This window comes from Prionailurus bengalensis, chromosome B4, assembly GCF_016509475.1.
Source record: "Prionailurus bengalensis isolate Pbe53 chromosome B4, Fcat_Pben_1.1_paternal_pri, whole genome shotgun sequence".
Lineage (NCBI taxonomy): Eukaryota > Metazoa > Chordata > Mammalia > Carnivora > Felidae > Prionailurus > Prionailurus bengalensis.
In genome coordinates this window covers 124,743,577-124,764,918 of record NC_057358.1, presented here as the reverse complement: position 1 = coordinate 124,764,918, position 21,342 = coordinate 124,743,577, and the positions used below count along the sequence as shown (strand labels likewise).

The following is a 21,342-nucleotide window of genomic DNA, read 5'->3' as shown; positions in this document are numbered from 1 at the left end:
TAAATTGAAACCTGCATGAACTTTAAGTCATCCCAATACCTTTAAAAAGAAATTGCATGGGAAGGGAATTTAAATCCTATTTAAAAGAGTAAGAATGTGTGGCAGGGCAGGAGAAGAAATGCAAAGGTGAGGCAAACAATCACTATGTAATTTAGGACAACAGATTTCTTACCTTTGTACTCCAGAGCTAGAACAGATGGTGAAGACATAAATTCATCTATTTTCAAGAAACCTAAACTAAGGCTCAGGGAGAAAGATCATCTTAGTAAGTGTTAGAAACCAGTGTTTACAGTTCCAGTCCAATAACCTTTTATTTTTATTATTTTTAAAATTTAAATTCAAGTTAGTTGGATTATACATAGTGTATAATAATTATTTCAGAAATAGAATTTAGTGATTCATCACTTACATGTAGCACCCAGTGCTCATCCCAACAAGTGCCCTCCTTAATGCCCATCACTCATTGAGCCCGTACCCCCCACCCAACACCCCACCAGCAACCCTCAGTTTGTTCTCTGTATTTAAGAATCTCTCGTGGTCTGTCTCCCTCTCTGTTTTTATCTTATTTTTGCTTCCCTTCCCCTATGTTCATCTGTTTGTTTCTTAAAGTCCACCTATGAGTGAAATCATATGTTTGTCTTTCTCTGACTGACTTATTTCACTTAGCGTAATACACTCTAGTTGCATCCATGTTGTTGCAAATGTCAAGAGTTCATTCTTTTCGATCACCGAGTATTATTCCATTGTATGTGTATACCACATCTTCTTTATCCATTTATCAGTCGATGTACATTTGGGCTCTTTCCATACTTTGGCTATTGTCAGTAGTGCTGCTATAAACATAGGGGTGCATGTGCCCCTTCGAATCAGACTTTTTTATCCTTTGGATAAATAACTAGTAGTGCAATTGCTGGGTTGTAGAGTGGCTCAATTTTTAATTTTTTGAGGAACCTCCACATTTTTCCAGGGTGGGTGCACCAGTTTTCATTCCCACCAGAAATGCAAAAGGGTTTCTCTTTCTCCACATCCTTACCAACATCTGTTGTTGCCTGAGTTGTTAATGTTAGCCATTCTGACAGGTGTGAGGTGGTATCTCATTATGGTTTGATTTGTATGTCCCTGATGATGAATGATGTTGAGCATCTTCTCATGTGTCTGTTAGCAATCTGGATGTCTTCTTTGGAAAAGTGTCTATTCACGTCTTCTGCCCATTTCTTCACTGGATTGTTTTTTGGGAGTTGAGTTTGATAAGATCTTTATAGACTTTGGATACTAACCCTTTATCTGATATTTCATTTGAAAATATCTTTTCCCATTCCATCAGTTGCCTTTTAGTTTTGCTGATTGTTTCCTTCACTGTGCGAAGCTTTTTATCTTGAGATGATGAGGTCCCAATAGTTCATTTTTGCTTTTGTTTCCCTTGCCTCTGGAGACATGTCAAGAAGTTGCTGCAGTCGAGGTCAAAGAGGTTGTTGCCTGTTCTCTCCTCTAGGATTTTGATGGTTTCCTGTCTTACATTTAGGTCTTTCATCCACTTTGAGTTTTTTTTTGTGTGTATGGTGTAGGAAAGTGGTCCAAGTTCATCCTTCTGCATGTTGCTGTCCAGTTATCCCAATACCATTTGCTGAAGAAACTGTCTTTTTTGTATTGGATATTCTGTCTGCTTTGTGAAAGATTAGTTGGCCATACATTTGTGGGTCCATTTTTGTGTTCTCTATTCTGTTCCATTGATCTATGTGTCTGTTTTTGTGCCAGTACCATACTGTCTTGATGATTACCACTTCATAACATAGCTTGAAGCCTGGAATTGTGATGCTTTCAGCTTTGGTTTTCTTTTCCAACATTACTTTGGCTATTTGGGGTCTTTTCTGATTCCATACAAGTTTTGGAATTGTTTGCTCTAGCTCTGTGAAGAATGCTGGTATTATTTTGATAGGGACTGTATTGAATATGTAGATTGCTTTGGGCAGTGTCAACATTTTAACAATATTTGTTCTTCTAACCCATGAACATGGAATGTTTTTCCATTTTTGTGTGTCTTCAATTTCTTTCATAAGCTTTCTGTAGTTTTCAGTATATAGATCTTTCACCTCTTTGGTTAAGTTTATTCCTATGTATTTTATGGGTTTTGGTGCAATTGTAAAAGGGATCAATTCCTTGATTTCTCTTTCTGCTGCTTCATTATTGGTATATAGAAATGCAACTGGTTTCTGTACATTGATTTTATATCCTGCGACTTTGCTGAATTCCTGGATCAGTTCTAGCAGTTTTTTGGTGAATCTTTTGGGTTTTCCATATAGAGTATCATGTCATCTGTGAAGAGTGAAAGTTTGACTTTCTCCTTGCCAATTTGGATGCTTTTATTTCTTTGTGTTGTCTGATTGCTAAGGCTAGGGCTTCCAACACTATATTGAGTAACAGTGGTGAGAGTGGACTTCCCTGCCATGTTCCTGACCTTAGGGGGGAAGCTCTCAGTTTTTCCCCATTGAGGATGACATTAGTTGTGGGTCTTTTATATATGGCCTTTATGATCTTGAGGTATGTTCTTTCTATCCCTATTTTCCTGAGGGTTTTTACCCAGAAAGGATGATGTATTTTGTCAAATGCTTTTTCTGCATCTATTGAGAGGATCATGTGGTTCTCATCCTTTCTTTTATTAATGTGATGTATCACATTGATTGATTTGCAGATATTAAACCAGCCCTGCATCCCAGGAATAAATCCTACCTGATCATAGTGAATAATTCTTTTAATGTATTGTTGGATCTGGTTGGCTAGTAATCTTGTTGAGAATTTTTGCATCTATTTTCCTGAGGGAAATTTCCTGTAGTTCTCCCTTTTAGTTGGGTCTTTGTCTGGTTTTGGAATCAAGGTAATGCTGGCTTCATAGAATGAGTTTGGCAGTTTTCCTTCCAGTTATATTTTTTGGAAGCGCTTCAAAAGAATAGATGTTAACTCTTCTTTAAATTTTTTTTAATGTTTTTATTTTAATTTTGAGGGGCAGGGGAGCAGCAGAGAGAGAGAGAGGGAGATACAGAATCCGAAGCAGGCTCCAGACTCCGAGCTGTCAGCACAGAGCCTGGCACGGGGCTCGAACTCACAAACTGTGAGATCATGACCTGAGCTGAAGTCAGACGCTTAACCAACTGAGCCACCCAGGCACCCCTACTCTTCTTTAAATGTTTGTTATAATTCTCCTGGAAAAACATCTGGCTGTGGACTCTTGTCTGTTGGGAAATTTTTGATTAGTGATTCAGTTTCTTTATTGGTTACCGTCTGTTCAAATTTTCTATTTCTTCCTGTTTCAGTTTTGATAGTTTATTTATTTATTTATTTTTTATTTTTTTAATGTTTATTTTTTTCTGAAACAGAGACAGAGCATGAGTAGAGGAGGGGCAGAGAGAGAGGGAGACACAGAATGTGAAGCAGGCTCCAGGCTCTGAGCTGTTAGCACAGAGCCCGACATGGGGCTCGAACTCACAAACCATGAGATCATGACCTGAGCCGAAGTCAGTTGCTCAACCAACTGAGCCACCCAGGCGCCCCAAGTTTTGGTAGTTTATATGTTTCTAGGAATTTGTCTATTTCTTCCAGACGGCCCAGTTTTTTGGCATATAACTGCTCATATTCTCCTGTTATTGTTTGTATTTCTGTGGTATTGGTTGAGATCTCTCCTCTTTCATTTGTGATTTTATCTATTTGCATCCTTTCCTTTTTCTTTTTGATCAGTCTGGCCAAGGGTTTGTCAGTTTTGTTATTTCTTTCAAAGAACCAGCTCCTGGTTTCATTAATCTGGTCTACAGCTATGTATATATAAAATTGATTTCTGCTCTAATCTTTATTATTTACCTTCTTCTGTTCCTGGTTTTAGGCGTTATTTGCTGTTATTTTCCAGCTCTTTTAGGTATAAGGGTAGGTTGTATATTTGAGACCTTTCTTCCTTCTTTAGGAAGGCCTGGATTGCTATATACTTCCCTCTTAATGACCACCTTTGCTGCATCCCAGAGGTTTTGGACTGTCGGGTTTTCATTTTCATTAGCGTCCACATACTTCCTAATATCCTCTTTAATTTTTTGGTTAACCCATTCATTCTTTAGTGGGATGTTCTTTTTTTTTTAATTTTTTTTTTTAATGTTTATTTTTGAGACAGAGAGAGCATGAACGGGGGAGGGGCAGAGAGAGAGGGAGACACAGAATCGGAAGCAGGCTCCAGGCTCTGAGCCATCAGCCCAGAGCCGGACATGGGGCTCGAACTCACGGACCGTGAGATCGTGACCTGAGCCAAAGTCGGACGCTTAACCAACTGAGCCACCCAGGCGCCCCTAGTGGGATGTTCTTTAATCTCCAAGTATTCATGGTCTTTCCAAATTTTTCTTGTGGTTGAGTTTGAATTTCATAGCGTTGTGGTCTGAAAGTAGGCAAGGTATGGTCTCTGTCTTTTTGTACTTGTTGATGGCTGATTTGTGCCCCAGTATGTGATCTATTCTGAAGAATGTTCCATGTGCAATCAAGAAGAATGTGTATTCTGCTCTTTAGGATGAAATGTTCTGAATATATTTGTTAAGTCCATCTGGTCCAGTGTGTCATTCAAAGCCATTGTTTCCTTGCTGATTTTCTAGTTAGACAATCTGTCCATTGATGTAAGTGGGATATTGAAGTCCCTTACTGTTATGGTATTATTGTCAATCAGTTTCTTTATGTTTGTGATTAATTGATTTATATATTTGGACGTTCCATGTTTGGAGCATAAATGTTTACAATTGTTAGATCTTCTTGGTGGATAGACCCCTTAATTATGATAGAATGCCCTTCTTTGTCTCTTGTTCCAGTATTTATTTTAAAATCGAGTTTGTCTGATATAAGTATATCTACTCCAGCTTTCTTTTGACAACCATTAGCATGATAGATGGTTCTCCATCCTCTTACTTTTGATCTGTAGGTGGCCTCAGGTCTAAAATAAGTCTCTGGTATGAATTTAGTGCTATTGTGTTGTCTGTAGAGTTGGTGTTTCTGGTGATGTTCTCTGGTCCTTTCTAGTCTTTGTTGCTTTGATCTTTTTTGTTTTGTCTTTTCTCCACTTAAAGAGTCCCCCTTAAAATTTCTTGCAGGGCTGGTTTAGTGGTCACAAACTCCTTTAGTTTTTGTTTGTCTGGGAAACTCTTTATCTCTCCTTTTTTGAATGACAGCCTTGCTGGATAAAGAATTCTTGGCTGCATATTTTTCTGATTCAGCAGGTTGAATATATTCTGCCACTCCTTTCTGGCCTGTCAAGTTTCTGTGGATAGGTCTGCTGCAAAGCTGATCTGTCTTCCCTTAAAGGTTAAGGACTTTTTTCCCCCTTGCTGCTTCATAATTCTTTTCTTGCCTGTGTATTTTGTGAATTTGACTATGATATGCCATGGTAATGGTCGGTTTTTGTTGAGTCCATTGGGAGTTCTTTGTGCTTATTGGATTTAATGTCTGTGTCCTTCCCCAGATTGGGAATGTTTTCTGGTATAATTTGTTCCCCCCTTTCTATCTTCTGGGATTCCTATGATTTGGGTGTTATTCCTATTTAATGAGTCACTGAGTTCTCTAAGTTTTGTATCATGACCTTTTGCTTTTGTTTCCCTCTTTGTTCCGCTTCATTATTCTCCATAATTTTATCTTCTATATTGCTGATTTACTGCTCTGTTTCATCCATCTGTGCCATCATGGCATCCATTCGAGATTGCATCTCATTTATAGCATTTTTAATTTCAGCCTAACTAGATTTTATTTCTTTTATCTCCACAGAAAGCGATTCTCTGGTGTCTTCTGTGCTTTTTTTCAACCCCAGCTAGTATTCTTATACTGTGGTTCTAAATTCTAGTTCAGACATCTTACTTATTATCTGTGTTGATTAAGTCCCTGGCTGTCATTTCTTCCTGTTTTTTCTTTTGGGGTGAATTCCGTCATTTTGGGGGAAGAAAAATGTTAATAAAATAAAAAAATTAAAATTGAAAAATTAAAAACAAAACAAAAAATCAAATAAACAAAGCTAGATCCCAGGTGTGTTTTTGTCTCCTTGTTGAAAGAAATGGTAGAATATAGAAAAAAAAAAAAAAAGGGAAAAAAGGTAAGAAAAAATTTAAAAATTAAAAAAATATGTAACAATAGATTTAAAAATTTAAAAACATAAAATAATTTTTTTTCTCTTTCTGTATCCAAGAAATAGAAAGAAAAGAAAGAAAAAAGAAAGCAATGTAAGCAAAAACAAGCAAAGAAAACAAATAAATGACCCACCAAACAGAATGAAACCCAAATGAATTTATATCCAGTTTCTCCTAGAACTGAAAGTATGAAGCACTCTATAGTCCGTACACTAAGCAGGTGGAGTGACTTGTGCTGGTCTTCTGGGGGATGTCCTTGGAGGGCACAGTTGGGTGGGGTTTGGTGTAATGGCTCCATTCTCCACTAGATGGCGCTGCTTAGCTTCCTGGGGTGGATCCATGTGCATGCGAGTGTGCAGGGGAGGTGGAAATGGTTTCACCCAGCTCCCTGGTCTCTGGTCCAGAACTTTGAGCACTCACCAACCCATAATCAAACACCCCTCCTTGGTGCCTCAAAAAACTAAAAATAGAACTACCCTACAACCCAGCAATTACACTACTAGGCATTTATCCAAGGGATACAAGAGTGCTGTTTCGAAGGGACACATGCACCCCAATGTTTATGGCAGCACTATCAACAATAGCCAAAGTATGGAAAGAGTCCCAAATGTCCATCGATGGATGAATGAATAAAGAAGATGTGGTATATGTATACACTGGAGTATTACTTAGCAATCAAAAAGAATGAAATCTTGCCATTTGCAACTACATGGATGGAACTGGAGGGTATTATGCTAAGTGAAATTAGTCAGTCGGAGAAAGACAAAAATTATATGATTTCACTCATATGAGGACTTTAAGGTACAATACAGATGAACGTAAGGGAAGGGAAACAAAAATAATATAAAAACAGGGAGGGGGACAAAACAAAAGAGACTCATAAATATGGAAAAGAAACTGAAGGTTACTGGAGGGGTTGTGGGAGGAAGGATGGGCTAAATGGGCTTAAGGAATCTACTCCTGAAATCATTGTTGCACTATATACTAACTAATTTGGATGTAAATTTAAAAAAATAAAAAATAAGATTAAAAATAACCCCACCCCTCCTTTGTCTCAGCCCTCTCTGTCTGCTTCCCACCTCTATCCTGTCTGTGCCCAAGCTGTCTACCTGCCAGGCATCACCTCTCTGTAGAGTTTTATCTCAAATGAGGTTGTGTTTCAAAACCCCTGTGGCTGAGACCCACACCAACTCTCTAGGGGAGGGTCTTGCTGAGCAATGGCCCAGTGCCGGCTTGTCCTAGAAAACGTTTGTGTGGTCACTCAGTGACAGAGGTTCAGAGATTATGGCAAATCGCAACACACAGTCAGTGCCAGGTTTGGCCACACTCTAGCATCTTCGTCCCAATACCAGCAAATGTGGCTGCTCTCTGGGGTCCGCTGAGACTTTTGCCAGCAGGGAGGCTGAATGGCCTCTACCAAATGCTCTTCAAGCAGGGGAACCACTTTCTCCCCATGTGGCACACAGACCCTTCAGACCTGCTGCCTGCTCTTGGGGATTTCTTGCCCTGTTTCCTCACCAGAGCACCACCAGGCACTGAGCTCTGAAACTTCAGACTGCACTCTAGTGTTTATAGAATTCTGGTGGTATTGAAACCCTCTCCTTTCTCCCCATCAGTACTTACTGTGTACAGACATTTGCTTAACCCTTAACACATATTAGTTAATTTCTGCAATGTACCAATGAGATAGTTAATGGATATCTCATTGAAAAGATGAGGAAACTAACATTTGAGGGTTTTATTCACTCGTTGACAGTAACACAGTCATTCAGTGGTAGAGCCCCTTCAGCAACACCCATTTGTTTCAGGCTTATGATGTAAAAGTGTTTTGCTAGAAACCAAGAGGTCAAATAGAAAGATGGCATGGTTTTCCCCTTCCAGAGATTCACATGTGAGATCCCTGGAACCTAACATGTGAAAAGTACATGTTAGAGCAGTAGCTTTCAAATGTTTTCGACCACAACACTCAGTAAGAAATATGTTTATACTGAAACTAATGCATATATATTTCTATATTTTATTTATATTTAAATATATGTAATTTTGTAGCTGAAACAAAAGTTTTATGAAATGTCCCTAGTAGCATGCTAATACTTTCTACTCTAACCCGTTGTGTTCTATTTTATTCTATTTCATTACATTAAATTGATTTCATAATTCATTCATGGGTCACATATTGGAAAAGGATATGTTCTATATACAATTATGCTTTAAAAAGTTCTTTTAAGTGTGTGTGTGTGTGTGTGTGTGTGTGTGTGTGTGTATAAAACTAGTTCCTACTAGTCCTCCAGAGCAACTTTAGGTACTACTTCTGTTATTTCTATGTTGGATTGCTAATTTTGCTTTCTTAATTTAAGAAATTATCTATGGACTTTTAGTTATGGTAGATGAGGATATAGCCATCTTGCTCAATGCCTTATTTCCCCAACTGTCATCCTCCTAATATAGGAAGGCTCAAATTTATTTAACGAATAGTATTGTTTATATTCTATGACCGTAAATATCATTTATCACAGAGCCGAGTCATGCAGTATAATGATATTTTCTTTCTTTTCCTTTTATATTTTCTTCCTCTTAACCTCTCTTTGATTTTTTTCCAGAGATAATTGCCCTATTTTTTCACTGGCATAGTTTCCTATAGACCTATCCTTAATTTTTTCCTAAGTGCTCCATCACAGTCGTTGCATACCTAGACTTAGTTTTTTGCCCCCAAACTCTATTATGTCAGATAATTTGCCATTTGCCTTGATCACAGAGACCTCCTTTCCAGACACTCCATCCTCCTTCTGTGTCTGGACTCTGGCTCCCCAGAGCCAGACTGCATGGCTCTCATCCCAGAGCTTTCTTCCCTCCTTGCTCTTTTCGGTTCACTCTTCTATTTCCCGATCCCCGTTCTTTCTCTTTCTTGGTTCTCCCCTCATTCTGCATCAACAGATTTTCAAGAAAGTTCCCAAGAAAGAGAACATGGGAGAAAACTTCCTGAGCGCATGCATGTCTTAAAATGCCTCCGTTTACCCTCCACACTTAGTAGATAAATTGACCGGGTATAGGATTCTAGTTTGGAAATGCCTTTCTCTCAGAATGTCGAAGGCGTTTGCTTCCTCGTCTCCCAGTATTGCTATTGGAAAAGTCAGGTTCTTGTTCCTTCATGTATGACCTGTTGTTTTTTTAAATCATAGTCAGTGTTTGTTATGCTCTTTCTATGTATCGGGCGCTGTTCTAAGTATTCTGCCCAATTTCATCTTCACATCATTGTCTCGCTGAGATAGGCATCATTTCCTCTATCTTACAGGGAGGAGACCGCGGCACGGCAAACTTAGGTAGCTTGGCAGTGGAGAAGGCTGCTGACTGGGCGCTCTACCAGCAGAGGATGGAGGGGTGGGGGCGCTTAACTGGGAGCCCTCCAAATGTGAACATCTAATGTCCTCTCTGGGGGGTATACTCCCACCTGCCACTGTTCTTGGAACAAAACCAGGGGCTAAAGGAATCCCATTGTTAACTACCAATTAATCCTCATTCTCAACCAGTGCTTGATGCTTCCTCGCGTTTTTGCGTCCTGAGACTTTCCCATTCAGTTTCTCCACAAAACATCCCCTTATTTTCCCAGCTGGAGAGGACAGTTGCGAGAATGATCAAAGAATCAGCCAGTTTCTCACTCCACACACAGACACTTAAAGGCCCCTTTGGTGTTAGCCTCAGAGCCATTTGGTACTAACAAGTCCAAACCTTTTGTGGCCTCTTCAGGGCACACTTGACTTCCTCTCTCAGGCATTCTAAGATGTAGCTCGGATCGCCCTGGTCAGTGAGTTAACCACTGCCCCAGCAGCTCACTTTTTTTTTTTTTTAATTATAAAATACAAAGGAACAGGAACTATAGGAAATAGGAAATAAGATGATCTTGTATTTAACACCAGCTTTATCAACTCTTAACAAATTATTTAAACAACTACTTCAAAATAATCAAAAATACATCATGTATAGGGCTGGTGCCTCCTGTACCTGGTCTCATTTGCTTCCCCTCCCGAGCAGTTAGCAAAATTGGTATGTGTCACTACCAAGCATGTTTCTGTACTCTTGCTACGGAATGAATCTATAAATAACATACTGTATTTTTTGTCGTATTTATAAGCCTCATTGGAATCTTTACGTAGTCTCCTAGTGCCTTTTCATTCAATCCTTAGGCTTTTGAGACATGCTCCTATCGAGTCGCGTAGCTCTTTTTCATTCATTTTAGCTTCTCTGCAGTGTTCAGTCATGTGACCTCGGAGTCCATTTAGTCATCCCTCTGCCTGGAGACTTTCTAGGTTATTTCCAACTTTGGACTTTTATGACAACGGTGCAACGAACATGCATGTAGGAGTTTCCCGGCGGCGCTCTTGCAAACACACCAAGATATTGGTCTTCTCAGTCCTTGAGGTAGCCACGTGGGACTGGGGCTCAGTGGAGCCCCCGGGGCAGTCTCCTTCAGCCATGAACAATTTTACCCTTTTACCTATGCTGCAGAAGAAACGGAGGGGCAAAATCATGTTTCCGTGTGGAATTACCGAATTGAGGAAACGCACACATGTTGCCGAGTTGGTCCCCAAAGCAGTGCGCCAATTTATACTCCTGTTGGCAGTGCAGAGTTCTTTTGAGCAAAAACAGTGAGCTGCACTGACGGGCGATAATTTGGGCCTTAGCGTTGGACTATAATATGGGTTTGAGCCTGTCTCCACCCATGAGCTGTGTGATCTCGGGCAGGCTTCCTACACTTCACATATGCCTTAGTATCCTCTTGTGTCAAAAAGGGATAGTAATAGTCCAAAGCATATAATAGAGGTATTTTGAGAATTAAATCCGTTCACATGAACCTCTTTGAACATGGCATGTATCCATTACAACTTTTCACAAAACAAAATTGCTATTACTGTTGCTTTAACATTGATTTTTGCCAGTCAGTTGGGTATGAAATGGAGTTTAATGCGGTTTAATTTGCATTCGCGTATTATTAGTGAGGTTGAGCATCTTTTCATATGTTTATTAACACTTTAGATTTCCTTTTCTATTCTATTGGGTTGTGTCTTTTTCTTATGAACTGTAGGAGTTCTCTGTATATTCTCTTTAAATATTCTGAATACTAATTCTTTGTCAGTTATAAACAGTGCAGAGATTTTTTTCTCCCCCAAGCCTGGAGAGTGATTTTTAACTTTATTTGTGGTATTTATTGAACCACAGAAATCTTTAATTAATTTATTTATTTTTATAAATCTTTGATTTAAAATTGTTTATAAACTAAAATATTTTATGCATTTTTACGCATTTTACTTATGAGATCATTCCCTACATCAAGGTCACAAGACATTCTCTTACAGAACTTCTCAGGTATTGCTTTTTGTACTTGAGTCTTAGCTAGAATTTATTTTAGTGTATGAGGTAAGGATGCTATTTTATTTCTTTCTGTATGAACAAGTATTGGTCTCCTGAGTAGAGGTCAGCACACATTTTTCTGTAAAAGGCCAGAGAGTAAATGTCTTGGGTTCTGTGGACCATATGGTCTCTGTCACAGCTACATAGTTCTGTCATTGTAAAACAGGTTATTTAACCTCTCCGACCTGATTGCTCCAAATGAACATCAAGGGTAATAATAGTGCCTATTTCATGAGTATCTTGTGAGGATTGAATAATAGACTAAATAGAAAGTAAGTAAATAAATGGGTGGGGTTGTGTTGCAATAAAATTTTATTTATAAAAACAGTTGGCAGGTTGAATTTAGTCCATGGACTATAGTTTACCCACTCCTGTTCTAGACAAATCTAATCTGTTCAATGCAGATGTGCAACAAGGAATTAGTAAATTGTGTATATATCACATATGTATGATGTTATATATTGAATAAATTTATGTATATAACTATATATTAAATATCTCCTACATGAATATATAATGATGCATATATGATAAAAGAGATTTATTTATTTACATTTCTTGCCAGTCTCATGGAAATCAGCTACCTTTTTCTCTTTAAAACTGTTGTTTCCTTTTGTACACATTACTCATTCATCAGCACATTCCTTTATTGAACTTCCATATAGTCCAGTATTATACAGCTTACTACCTAACTTATTATATTTATAGACAACCCCAATTATTTTCTTGAAAAAAGTTCTGTCTTTTGGTACCTTTTATCCTTTAGCCTAAAACTACCCTCTGAAGCTGTGTATTATAATCTAGCATCTCCTGATACTATAACCTTCTTACGTTCACATCTACCACCCTCCCTGCCTGGGACAGACTGTTGTATGACATTGTCTCACACTGATTCCCCAGCATTCAGTTGGATACCAAGTATCTGCTTTGTGAGCTACTCACTTTGCTAGACCCTGAATCTAGCAAACTTGGGGTGACCTAGTTTCTATAGAAATACGGCATCCGGAACAGAATGCACTGCCCAGATGTGGCCTGGCCCATTCAGGGTCCAGTGGATGACTCTTTCTCGCTCTGTGCATTATGCTTTTATTGATGTACCCTGAGATCGTGCTTTCTTACCTTTCTATTCATGCCCCCAGACCAAGGCTCTTATTACTTACTTCAAAGTCAGTGTGGCAGATATTAGGCCCTTTTGGGTTTTCTTCAAATGGGAAAATTTGGGGCACCTGGGTGGCTCAGTTGGTTAAGCATCCAACTTCAGCTCAGGTCATGATCTCGTGGTTCGTGGGTTCAAGTCTCATATCAGGCTCTGTGCTGACAGTTCAGAGCCTGGAGCCTGCTTCAGATTCTGTGTCTCCTCTCTCTCTGCCCCTACCTCGCTTGCTCTCTGCCTCTTTCTTTCAAAAAATGAATAACCATTAAAAATTTTTTCTTAAAAATGAGAAAATTTAAACTCAGCATGGTAAGAAGCTTGCCCACAGTCATACAGCTGATAAATGGAAATCAAATCTGCATCTTATCATTTTCAAGTCCAGAATTATTTCTAATATTCCATGCTTCCTCCACACGCAAAACAGATTGTTCTGATGGAACTTTCTGTGATTCTAAAACAGTCTTTGCCAGGGAAACACTAAAGAACAAATAACTTCATACAAAATAAAATGGGTTAAAACACAGCCTCCCTCTCTGACAGATGTCCAAAGATATTTAAAGTTCACTCCTTTGGAATGGTTACACATCTGTCTCTCTCTGTAGACGAGCCAGTCTCCTCTGAAGGTGTCAGAGCTAAACCTCAGCACACACAAGTGTAGAACCCAAGGCAGCTCGCCCAAAGTGAGCCTCCATATCTACGTGTCAGTAAAAGGTAACAGACCCTTGGCGTAGACTCTGGGCCAAGGATGCACTTCCTCCTGCACATAGAAATAGGAATGAGATGGCCACAAATGGTCCTAGCAATGACACCATTAAAATCTACTAGTAGCAGATATCTGATGAAAGCTTATTGTGTGCCAAGGACCGAACTATTCAGTCTATTTAATCCTCACAGCGTTCTCATGAAGGTAGGTGCCATTATTATCTCTAACGTTCACTTGCGAGAAATAGAGAGGTTAAGCTACTTGCCTTCATTTGGCTAGTAGGTGACAGAGAAGTGCTCGTAGCCACTAAACTCTACTTGATGAGTTGTCCACAACCAGGGAACACTGACCTCTCTAGTCCCAAATCCCTTCATACTAAAGGAATTTGAAAATTAGACAATCCTTCTACTTTAAATATTCAAAGAGAAAAATATCTGGTCCCAAAATTCAAAGCATTACAAACGTCTTCATATTCCTGATATCCTAGAAAGTGCTTACATATATCACCTTCACATTTGAATAACCCTTTACTATATTTTGACTCTCTGTCTAGATCTATAATACATCCATGTAGATGAGTCATTCCTCACTACACCTCCCTTCTAGTTACTGTCCTTACCATTGGCTGAAATTTCCCTTGAGAAGCCACCCATGGCCTTATAATTAGTGAGTGTGTGGTCAGTTCCCCATCTTTATTTCATTTGATATACCTTCAATAGGAGAAATGTTATTCCTTATTTTAGTTTTTATTTCCTTCTTTATATGTCTTCTCAGGTTTATCATATAGAAAGAAGTTGAAACGTTACAGTGATTTGGCAACTGTATAATACTATTCAATATAAGGATTATTGGGATTTGGGGAAGCTTGAAGAAAATGAGAAGGTATATGAAAAGTTGAAGAAAAATGTTATTAATAACAGATACACACGCTATTTTTTCTTGTGAAAAGATGTTCTTGTCAGTTAAAGATTTCTTCTCTTCAAGCATGGTTCTTGACTTGACGCATGCTCTTCCTTTCAGAAAGCAGTGGTGTAGGATTATGGCCCAGTGGGCGTTATGTCTACTGGGGTACAAATACCCAGGCAATAGAAGTAATCTCTGGTGTTTTCTAGGTGTTTACCTTGCTGTGGATTGCTGACTGGATGGTCCATCACTTCTGGAGGAAAGGAAAGGACCCGGATAGTTTCTCCATCCCCTATCTGACGGCATTGGGTGATCTGCTTGGAACAGCTTTGTTAGCCTTAAGTTTTCATTTTCTTTGGCTTATTGGCGATCGAGATGGAGACGTTGGAGACTAATAAGTCCTCAAACTGTTCTCAAGTTCCATGGAGGGAAACACAAGACAACCACTTATGACTCTTTTTCAAAAATCTTAAATCAGTAGTTTGACTTCTACCAGGGTAATCTTCAGTTGGCCCTGATTCAATTAAATGGCCTTAACATTTTTTTAAGGAATTTGTGTTAAAACCAGAATCAACAGTATTTGTGCTGCTTTTCATAGAATAAATGATAATTTGACATAGATGTAGACATAAGCTCAAGCTCCGAAATTAACAAAATAGGAAAGTATATAGGATGTTTACAATGAAGAAGTTAAAAACCGCTGATGTAGCGGAAATATGTGTTATTGTTTAACTTACAATGCCAGGTTCAAGGAAACAGAGCTCTACTTTAGCCTTTCTTGTCTCACAGATGTGTTGGACTGCAAATCCTACTACAAAATGAAAGAGACCCAACCCAGCCTTTAATAGTTTTAACTATGCCCACCTCTCTGCTAGCTGAGAATAAATGATCAGTTACTAGCTCCCAACCTGACCTAAATATGTTCTGCTGAGCATAAGATAAACTCACTTTTCCCTGTGCCAATGCTAATTTCAGCTCTGTAAAGTCTTCACAGGCTACTGTTTAAATACAGAATGACCTTGACGGATCTTTAAAGAAAGCAATGGGTCATTTTTGATCATTGATTTGTTAAAAGAATTTTGATCTTTTTAAGAAAACTTAATAGTCAATAACAAGAGAAAACGAGCTGCATTTATAGGGACGAGATGATGTGAGAAATCCTGTGTGGGGGGGGGAGGGGGGAGAGACAGAAGACAGACAGAGAAATGTTTGATGGAGTACTGAATCTTGGATTGTTGATAGCAAAGATCATAGTACTATTGGAATATTAGCATTATGTAGTTCTTTTTTTTTAATGTTTATTTATTTTTGAGATAATGCGAGAGACAGAGCGCAGGCAGCAGAGGGGCAGACAGAGGGAGACACGGAATCCGAAGCAGGCTCCAGGCTCCGAGCTGTCAGCCCAGAGTCCGACGTGGGGCTCAAACTCATGAACCGTGAGATCATGACCTGAGCCGAAGTCAGATGCTTAACCGACTGAGCCACTCAGGTGCCCTAACATTATGTAGTTCTTAAACACATTTTATCGATATGCTTTTGTCATTTGGTCCAAAAATTTTGCTACTGCCCAGAATTTACTATTTATTACCTATATTAAAATGAATAGTTTTTTTCTTATTAAAAAAAAACCTACAATTTAATATAACCTTGATATTATGAGACTTAGAATGAGCAAGTGATTCACTTGCTCTTCCAAAGAAGTCTATTGGAACTTTTAGGCTTACCATTTTAAAAGAGAAGTTGGTGGGTTACTTCAATTATTGGTCATGCCTGTACATATCATCTCTTTGCACAAGCTTATTTCTACATGGGAACTCTATCATATACACTGCTATGTTTCCTATATATTTTTCTAAAACCTGATCTATATTCCAAAACTTTACCAACTCTTTAGTTATTCAATAGGTGTTTTTATATCACATATAGTTCATTAAAAAAATTCAGTGGAATCTCTCCAGCCCATCAGATATCTAATAATTTAACTGATAAGGGGGGAAATGTACATTAATTTTGATCATTGTGGTTTAAATTGTGAGTTAGTGTTAATATTATATAAATAGTACATTGTTCATAAACGTTGGGGTAAGTATTCCTATTAAACTCTTTAAGGGGACTGTGGTGTAGAGTTATATATTTTTGCTTATTTTAAAACTTTAATTATTCCACTCTTCTGCCTTATAATGAATCTTGCAAGGCAGAGAACTGAACTAATTATAGAATTTCTCCTTTGGAGAGTTATAATGTCAAACAGTGAACATTCTTTTAAAAGAAAGAATGATTAAGTCAATGAATATTTAGCTGCAAAGATTTTTTTATTTAAAAAAATCCATAAATAATTTCCTTGATTTTATTGTAAAGCTTTTGTAAATTACTTATTTACATCTGGACTGTATGATTCATAAGCATTTGTATTTCCTGATAGATTTCTATTTTGATTTGTAACATGAAAAAGTGCCCAGCAAACCATACTTTTAAAGCATTTACCATCATCTTTAATGCATTACATATTCTGAAGCGCATTCGAATACACTATGTTAGATAGTACTCACAACAGTACCTGTGAAATAGGTCAGGTGGATACTTTTATCTGTGTTTTGCAGCAGAAGAAACTGAAGTGCAGAGAAGTTACACTTCTAAAGTTGCCTGGGTGCAGGGTGCCCGAATCATGACTAAAATCTGGGTCTCTGGCCCCCTGAGCCAGTACTCTTTCTAAGACCCCTGGGTGTATCAAGAGTACCTAACTAATTAACTGACTGGAAATAGTCTGAAGCATCAGGATTTTCTAAAATAGGATAGAGTGTTGCTACATCTTTCAGGTTTCAGACAGGGAAACCTCCATTTACTAGATCGTAATGGTAAGGATAGCCAACTCTAAATTATTCACGCTCCTAAGACCAAGGAAAACACCAATAATCGAAGACTTCAGAATAAAGAACAATGCCTTATTTCATTGAACATTTAGTTGCCACCCCCTTCCCAGATTTAACCATTTTCCATAGATGCTAATAAATAACCAGCATGACTGATTGGAGTTCTGTCTCCTTTCTCTTTAGCTATCCAATCTTGGTTACAGCAACAAAATGTCTAAAAAGGCATGTCAAAGGGGAAAAATAATAATAAAGACATGGAAAAATCAGTTACCAATTAGATCACTTAATTTATAAGATGGATGTAGATTCCTTTAAAAAAATTTTTTTACTGGTTTTCTATAAGCCTTTACATAAGTATGCAACCAATAAGCTGACTTATTTACCCACAAAATAATTTATTTTCAGTCTTAAATTATGTAAATTGACAGTATTTATTTTTATACAACATAAAAGCTTCTGCTCTCCAAACTTCTTCCTTTCACTAATTTATCACACGCTTTATTTATACAGAAATCATCTTTTTTAAGACATATTTTTATTCTTGCTCACTATTTTCTTTCTTTAAAAAATAAAGTTTAGAACCTGATACAATGGAAACTTGTGATAATGTATCCTCTGGGAGACATCAAGAGTTTCGCATCATAGACTATCAGTGACGTAGCCAAAAGAAGTACATTTTCAAACTCTTTCAGTAACTGGGCTTCCTTGCCTTACAAAGTATGTATGGTCCAGTATACCCATTTATAATGGGCATCTGCCATCTTTGAATTGTTGTAAACTCAAATAAGAATAAAATTTAAGAAATATTACCCAGTCTTGTTGTACTTCTTGATAACCTAGATGGACATCAAGCCTGTGTGGAACTCACCCAGAAGAGACTAGGGTGATGTACGTATATTTGTTGTATTTGTGAGTATAATACATTAGGCTCTGACCGTACCTAGACCTCCAAACCATTGCTTTACCACCTTTTCACTATAGAGTACTCTTCTCATTTTTCAGCTCAGATCCCTGGGTCCGTCAATCCATACATCCTCAACTGCCTCCTTCAGACACCCGGGGCAGCCCTGGTTAAATACAGCTCTCTGCCTCCGCTTTGCCTGCACTTGAGCAGTTCGATATGGTTCGTGAGAAACACACGACGGCTCGGACAGATCTTTACATTTATAACCTCAGACGTCGAGTTAACTCCCACTGCCCAGCAGCCTACTGTATTTCTCTAATTACTTCACTGTCTGCAGATCAGGCTTTTGTCTCCAACACTGAAAGTAGACCTGTCAAGGTCACCAACAGTCTCCATGCTGCCAAATCCAGCTATCAGTTGTCAGCAAGAATTCTTACCTTATTCAGTCCCTACAAGTATTTGACAGTCTCCTTCCTCCTTGAAATGCTTTCTTCATTTAGCTTCCCAGAAAAAACTCTGCCTCTTTCTTTCCTACGTCACCGAAAGCCTCTTCTGTGTCTTGCTGGTTGGTCCTCCTCCATCTCTACATTCTGGAATGCCCTACAGCTCAGTTTTGATGACCTCTTCTATCTACCCTTTCTAGGGGACCGCACTCATCTCATTGTTTCAAATGCCATCTGTACCGATTATTCTCAAATATATTCCTCCAGCCCAGGCCTCTCACCTGAGTTCCGGACCTGTATTTTTACACGCCTGCTGGACAATGCCACTCGAACAACTACGAGGTATCTCAGACATTGGCACAACACCATCAACCACTTAGCCTGCCTGACCCAAAGAGACCACTATATCAACAACTACAGAATAGGGCTCATCTCCTTAATATATAAAGAAATCTAGAAACCAGAAAGGAGGAGACCAACTACCCAATAGTTTTGGGTATTTATTCTCTGACCCTTTCTACACAAAAAAGGTGACCTACCCTGTTTTAGAGTGAATTCCTCAAATTTTCTTTCTTTTTTTTTTTCCTTAATTTTTTTGTTTATTTTTGAGAGACAGACGGTATGAGCAGGGGAGGGGCAAAGAGAGAGGGAGACACAGAAGCAGGCTCTAGGCTCTGAGCTGTCAGCACAAAGTCCAACGTGGGGTCAAACCCACAAACTGTGAGACCATGACCTGAGCCGAAGGCAGATGCTTAACCGAATGAGCCCACCCAGGCGCTCCTCAAATTTTATTGCTAAGTCTCCCTCACATACCTGGGACTAGCTGGGATCAGCAGTGTGACCCAGGCGGGGCACCCCAAGCTGAAACTAGCCCTATTTGGGCTCCAGTTGCCAGAAGCACCTCACAATTCGTAAGTCACTGCCCAATGCCCGAGACCAGCCTGGGCTGACAGTGGGCCCGGTTCTTGCTGCTTCTATTCAGGGAAAGCCCTTTGTAAGGGGTTGACTAGATGCCTCTAGGAAGTCAGAGACTCCGCCTATGGGGTAGCCCCAGGGCTTGAGGGGTGGCCCTGGTTCCAAGAAGGCAACATGGTAGACCAGTCACTCTCACTGGCCAGAATGACAATGAGTCGCTGGAATGATGCTGACATTGATTTGGAGCGACTCTCACATCACACACAGGACAAGTGCAGAGCTCTGGGCCACTGACAGTCACCTCACAGCTAACCCTTGGACTTGAACCTTAGATCTCTTTTGTTAGCTTTCGGACTATGGGATCACCTCTGGTCTGCAGCATTGAAGCGTGACGGTGGTGGCAGGCACCCTTTACCCGTGTGCCCTCGCTGCTTGCATCCAGGAAGGTCTCCCCAACCTCTTGCAGGCTCTATGCCACATGTCAGGCAGTCCACTGGAGGTGACCGCTCCTTTCTCCTCAGATGGCTTTCAAGCCCCACAATTGGCCCTCCCAGTTGACATCCTGTCTTGCCTTCTGTTGGTGAGATGATGCCGAGCTCTTCCCGGTCAGTCTTAAATTGACTGGACAAGGAACAGCCATTCATTGTGTAGATGGTACCGTTCTTCTCAATCTGCTGGCCCTTGCCTCGCCTCCCTGCTGGTGACAGTGTGTGGAAGGCAGGAGCTGTTAAAGAAATATTCAATGACACTTATTAACAATGGTAAGGAAGACCTTATTCAGGGCCATCGTGATAGGTATAGGGACCACTGCAATGGGATGTCACAGTGGGGGACAGAGATGGGGCTCAACTCTGAATACAGCATGGGCAAGTGGGAATTTGTAACCAAGGAGCGGGGGTGGGGGTGGTCAGTGGATGAAAAACTACTGAGAGGAAACATCAGGGGTGAGGGGGATTCGGCCTCAATGGATCTACCAGGATTCTTGCTTCAGGAAGGCTGAGGTGATCAGACATCACCTGCCGGGGGGCGGGGGTGGGGGGGAGGATGAGGGACCCCATCAGATATTGAGGTCTGATCAGATATCAAAGGTGGGGGGTTCTGGTTAAACTAACTTAGCAGGGTTCTTGCTAGAACTGGATTTTACAAGGAAGTACATACACGGACCTAGAAGTTTCAGGGGCCTGACTAGAGTTTGACTCTTTGTCAGGGTGCAGTCGACACTGAAAGAAATCACATCTAAAATTGACCTCCATCTACAGTCTGAAAGTTCAACAGAAGACATGGTTGAAAGGTGTGCTGTTCTACATTTATGCTATAAGATTCCAAATGGTAAATTTGACATGAGAAAACATCACCATTCACATTTTCCTTCACACTTGAAATAAGACTAGTTTCCAGCAGCAAAGGACAGTAAACAACCTTTGAGAAAGTCACTGGAAGCCAGTATTCACGGGGGAGTGAGGTGGGGAAGACGGATGCTGTAGCCACATGGCGAGTGTTGGAAACAGGGTTAAACAAATGATATCAGGGGACTGAAAACTATACAGGCACACCTCGGAGACACTGCAGGTTCCAGACCACCACAATAAAGCAAATACTGCTGTTGGGAAAATAAAGCTATGCACCATCAGATGGCCGAAGGGACTAACGTAAGCTCTAGTTCTAGCTTAGACTCTCCTCTTCCGGGTTCTTCCTGCCCTGCTTGCCGTGTGCACCAAATTACTACCAATGCAGAAGCAAAAGGCTATAAATAAATTGTCCCCTGTGCTTGTGTTCGGGACTCCGATCTCTGGAGAAGGATGTCCTCTGAGCCTGCTGGTGTAAAATAAACCTCCCGCCTTCCAAGATCTCCAAGCGCCGCTTGCATTTTCCACCAGTGATCCAGCATGGTTCCATAACACTGCAATAAAGCGA

At 39.7% G+C, this 21,342-nt stretch overlaps 1 protein-coding gene across 4 annotated transcripts in view; it reads left to right on the top strand.

Moving 5' to 3' along the window:
- Window positions 1-17,975, top strand: part of SLC41A2 (solute carrier family 41 member 2) — a 125,247-nt gene extending 107,272 nt beyond the window's left edge. For all 4 annotated transcript variants that reach the window (XM_043562383.1, XM_043562381.1, XM_043562380.1 and 1 more), the window contains exon 11: window positions 14,506-17,975. In XM_043562383.1, the coding sequence (XP_043418318.1) occupies window positions 14,506-14,691 (186 nt within the window). In that variant the 3' untranslated portion in view covers window positions 14,692-17,975. The remainder of the gene's footprint in view (window positions 1-14,505) is intronic.
- Window positions 17,976-21,342: the final 3,367 nt, after the last annotated feature.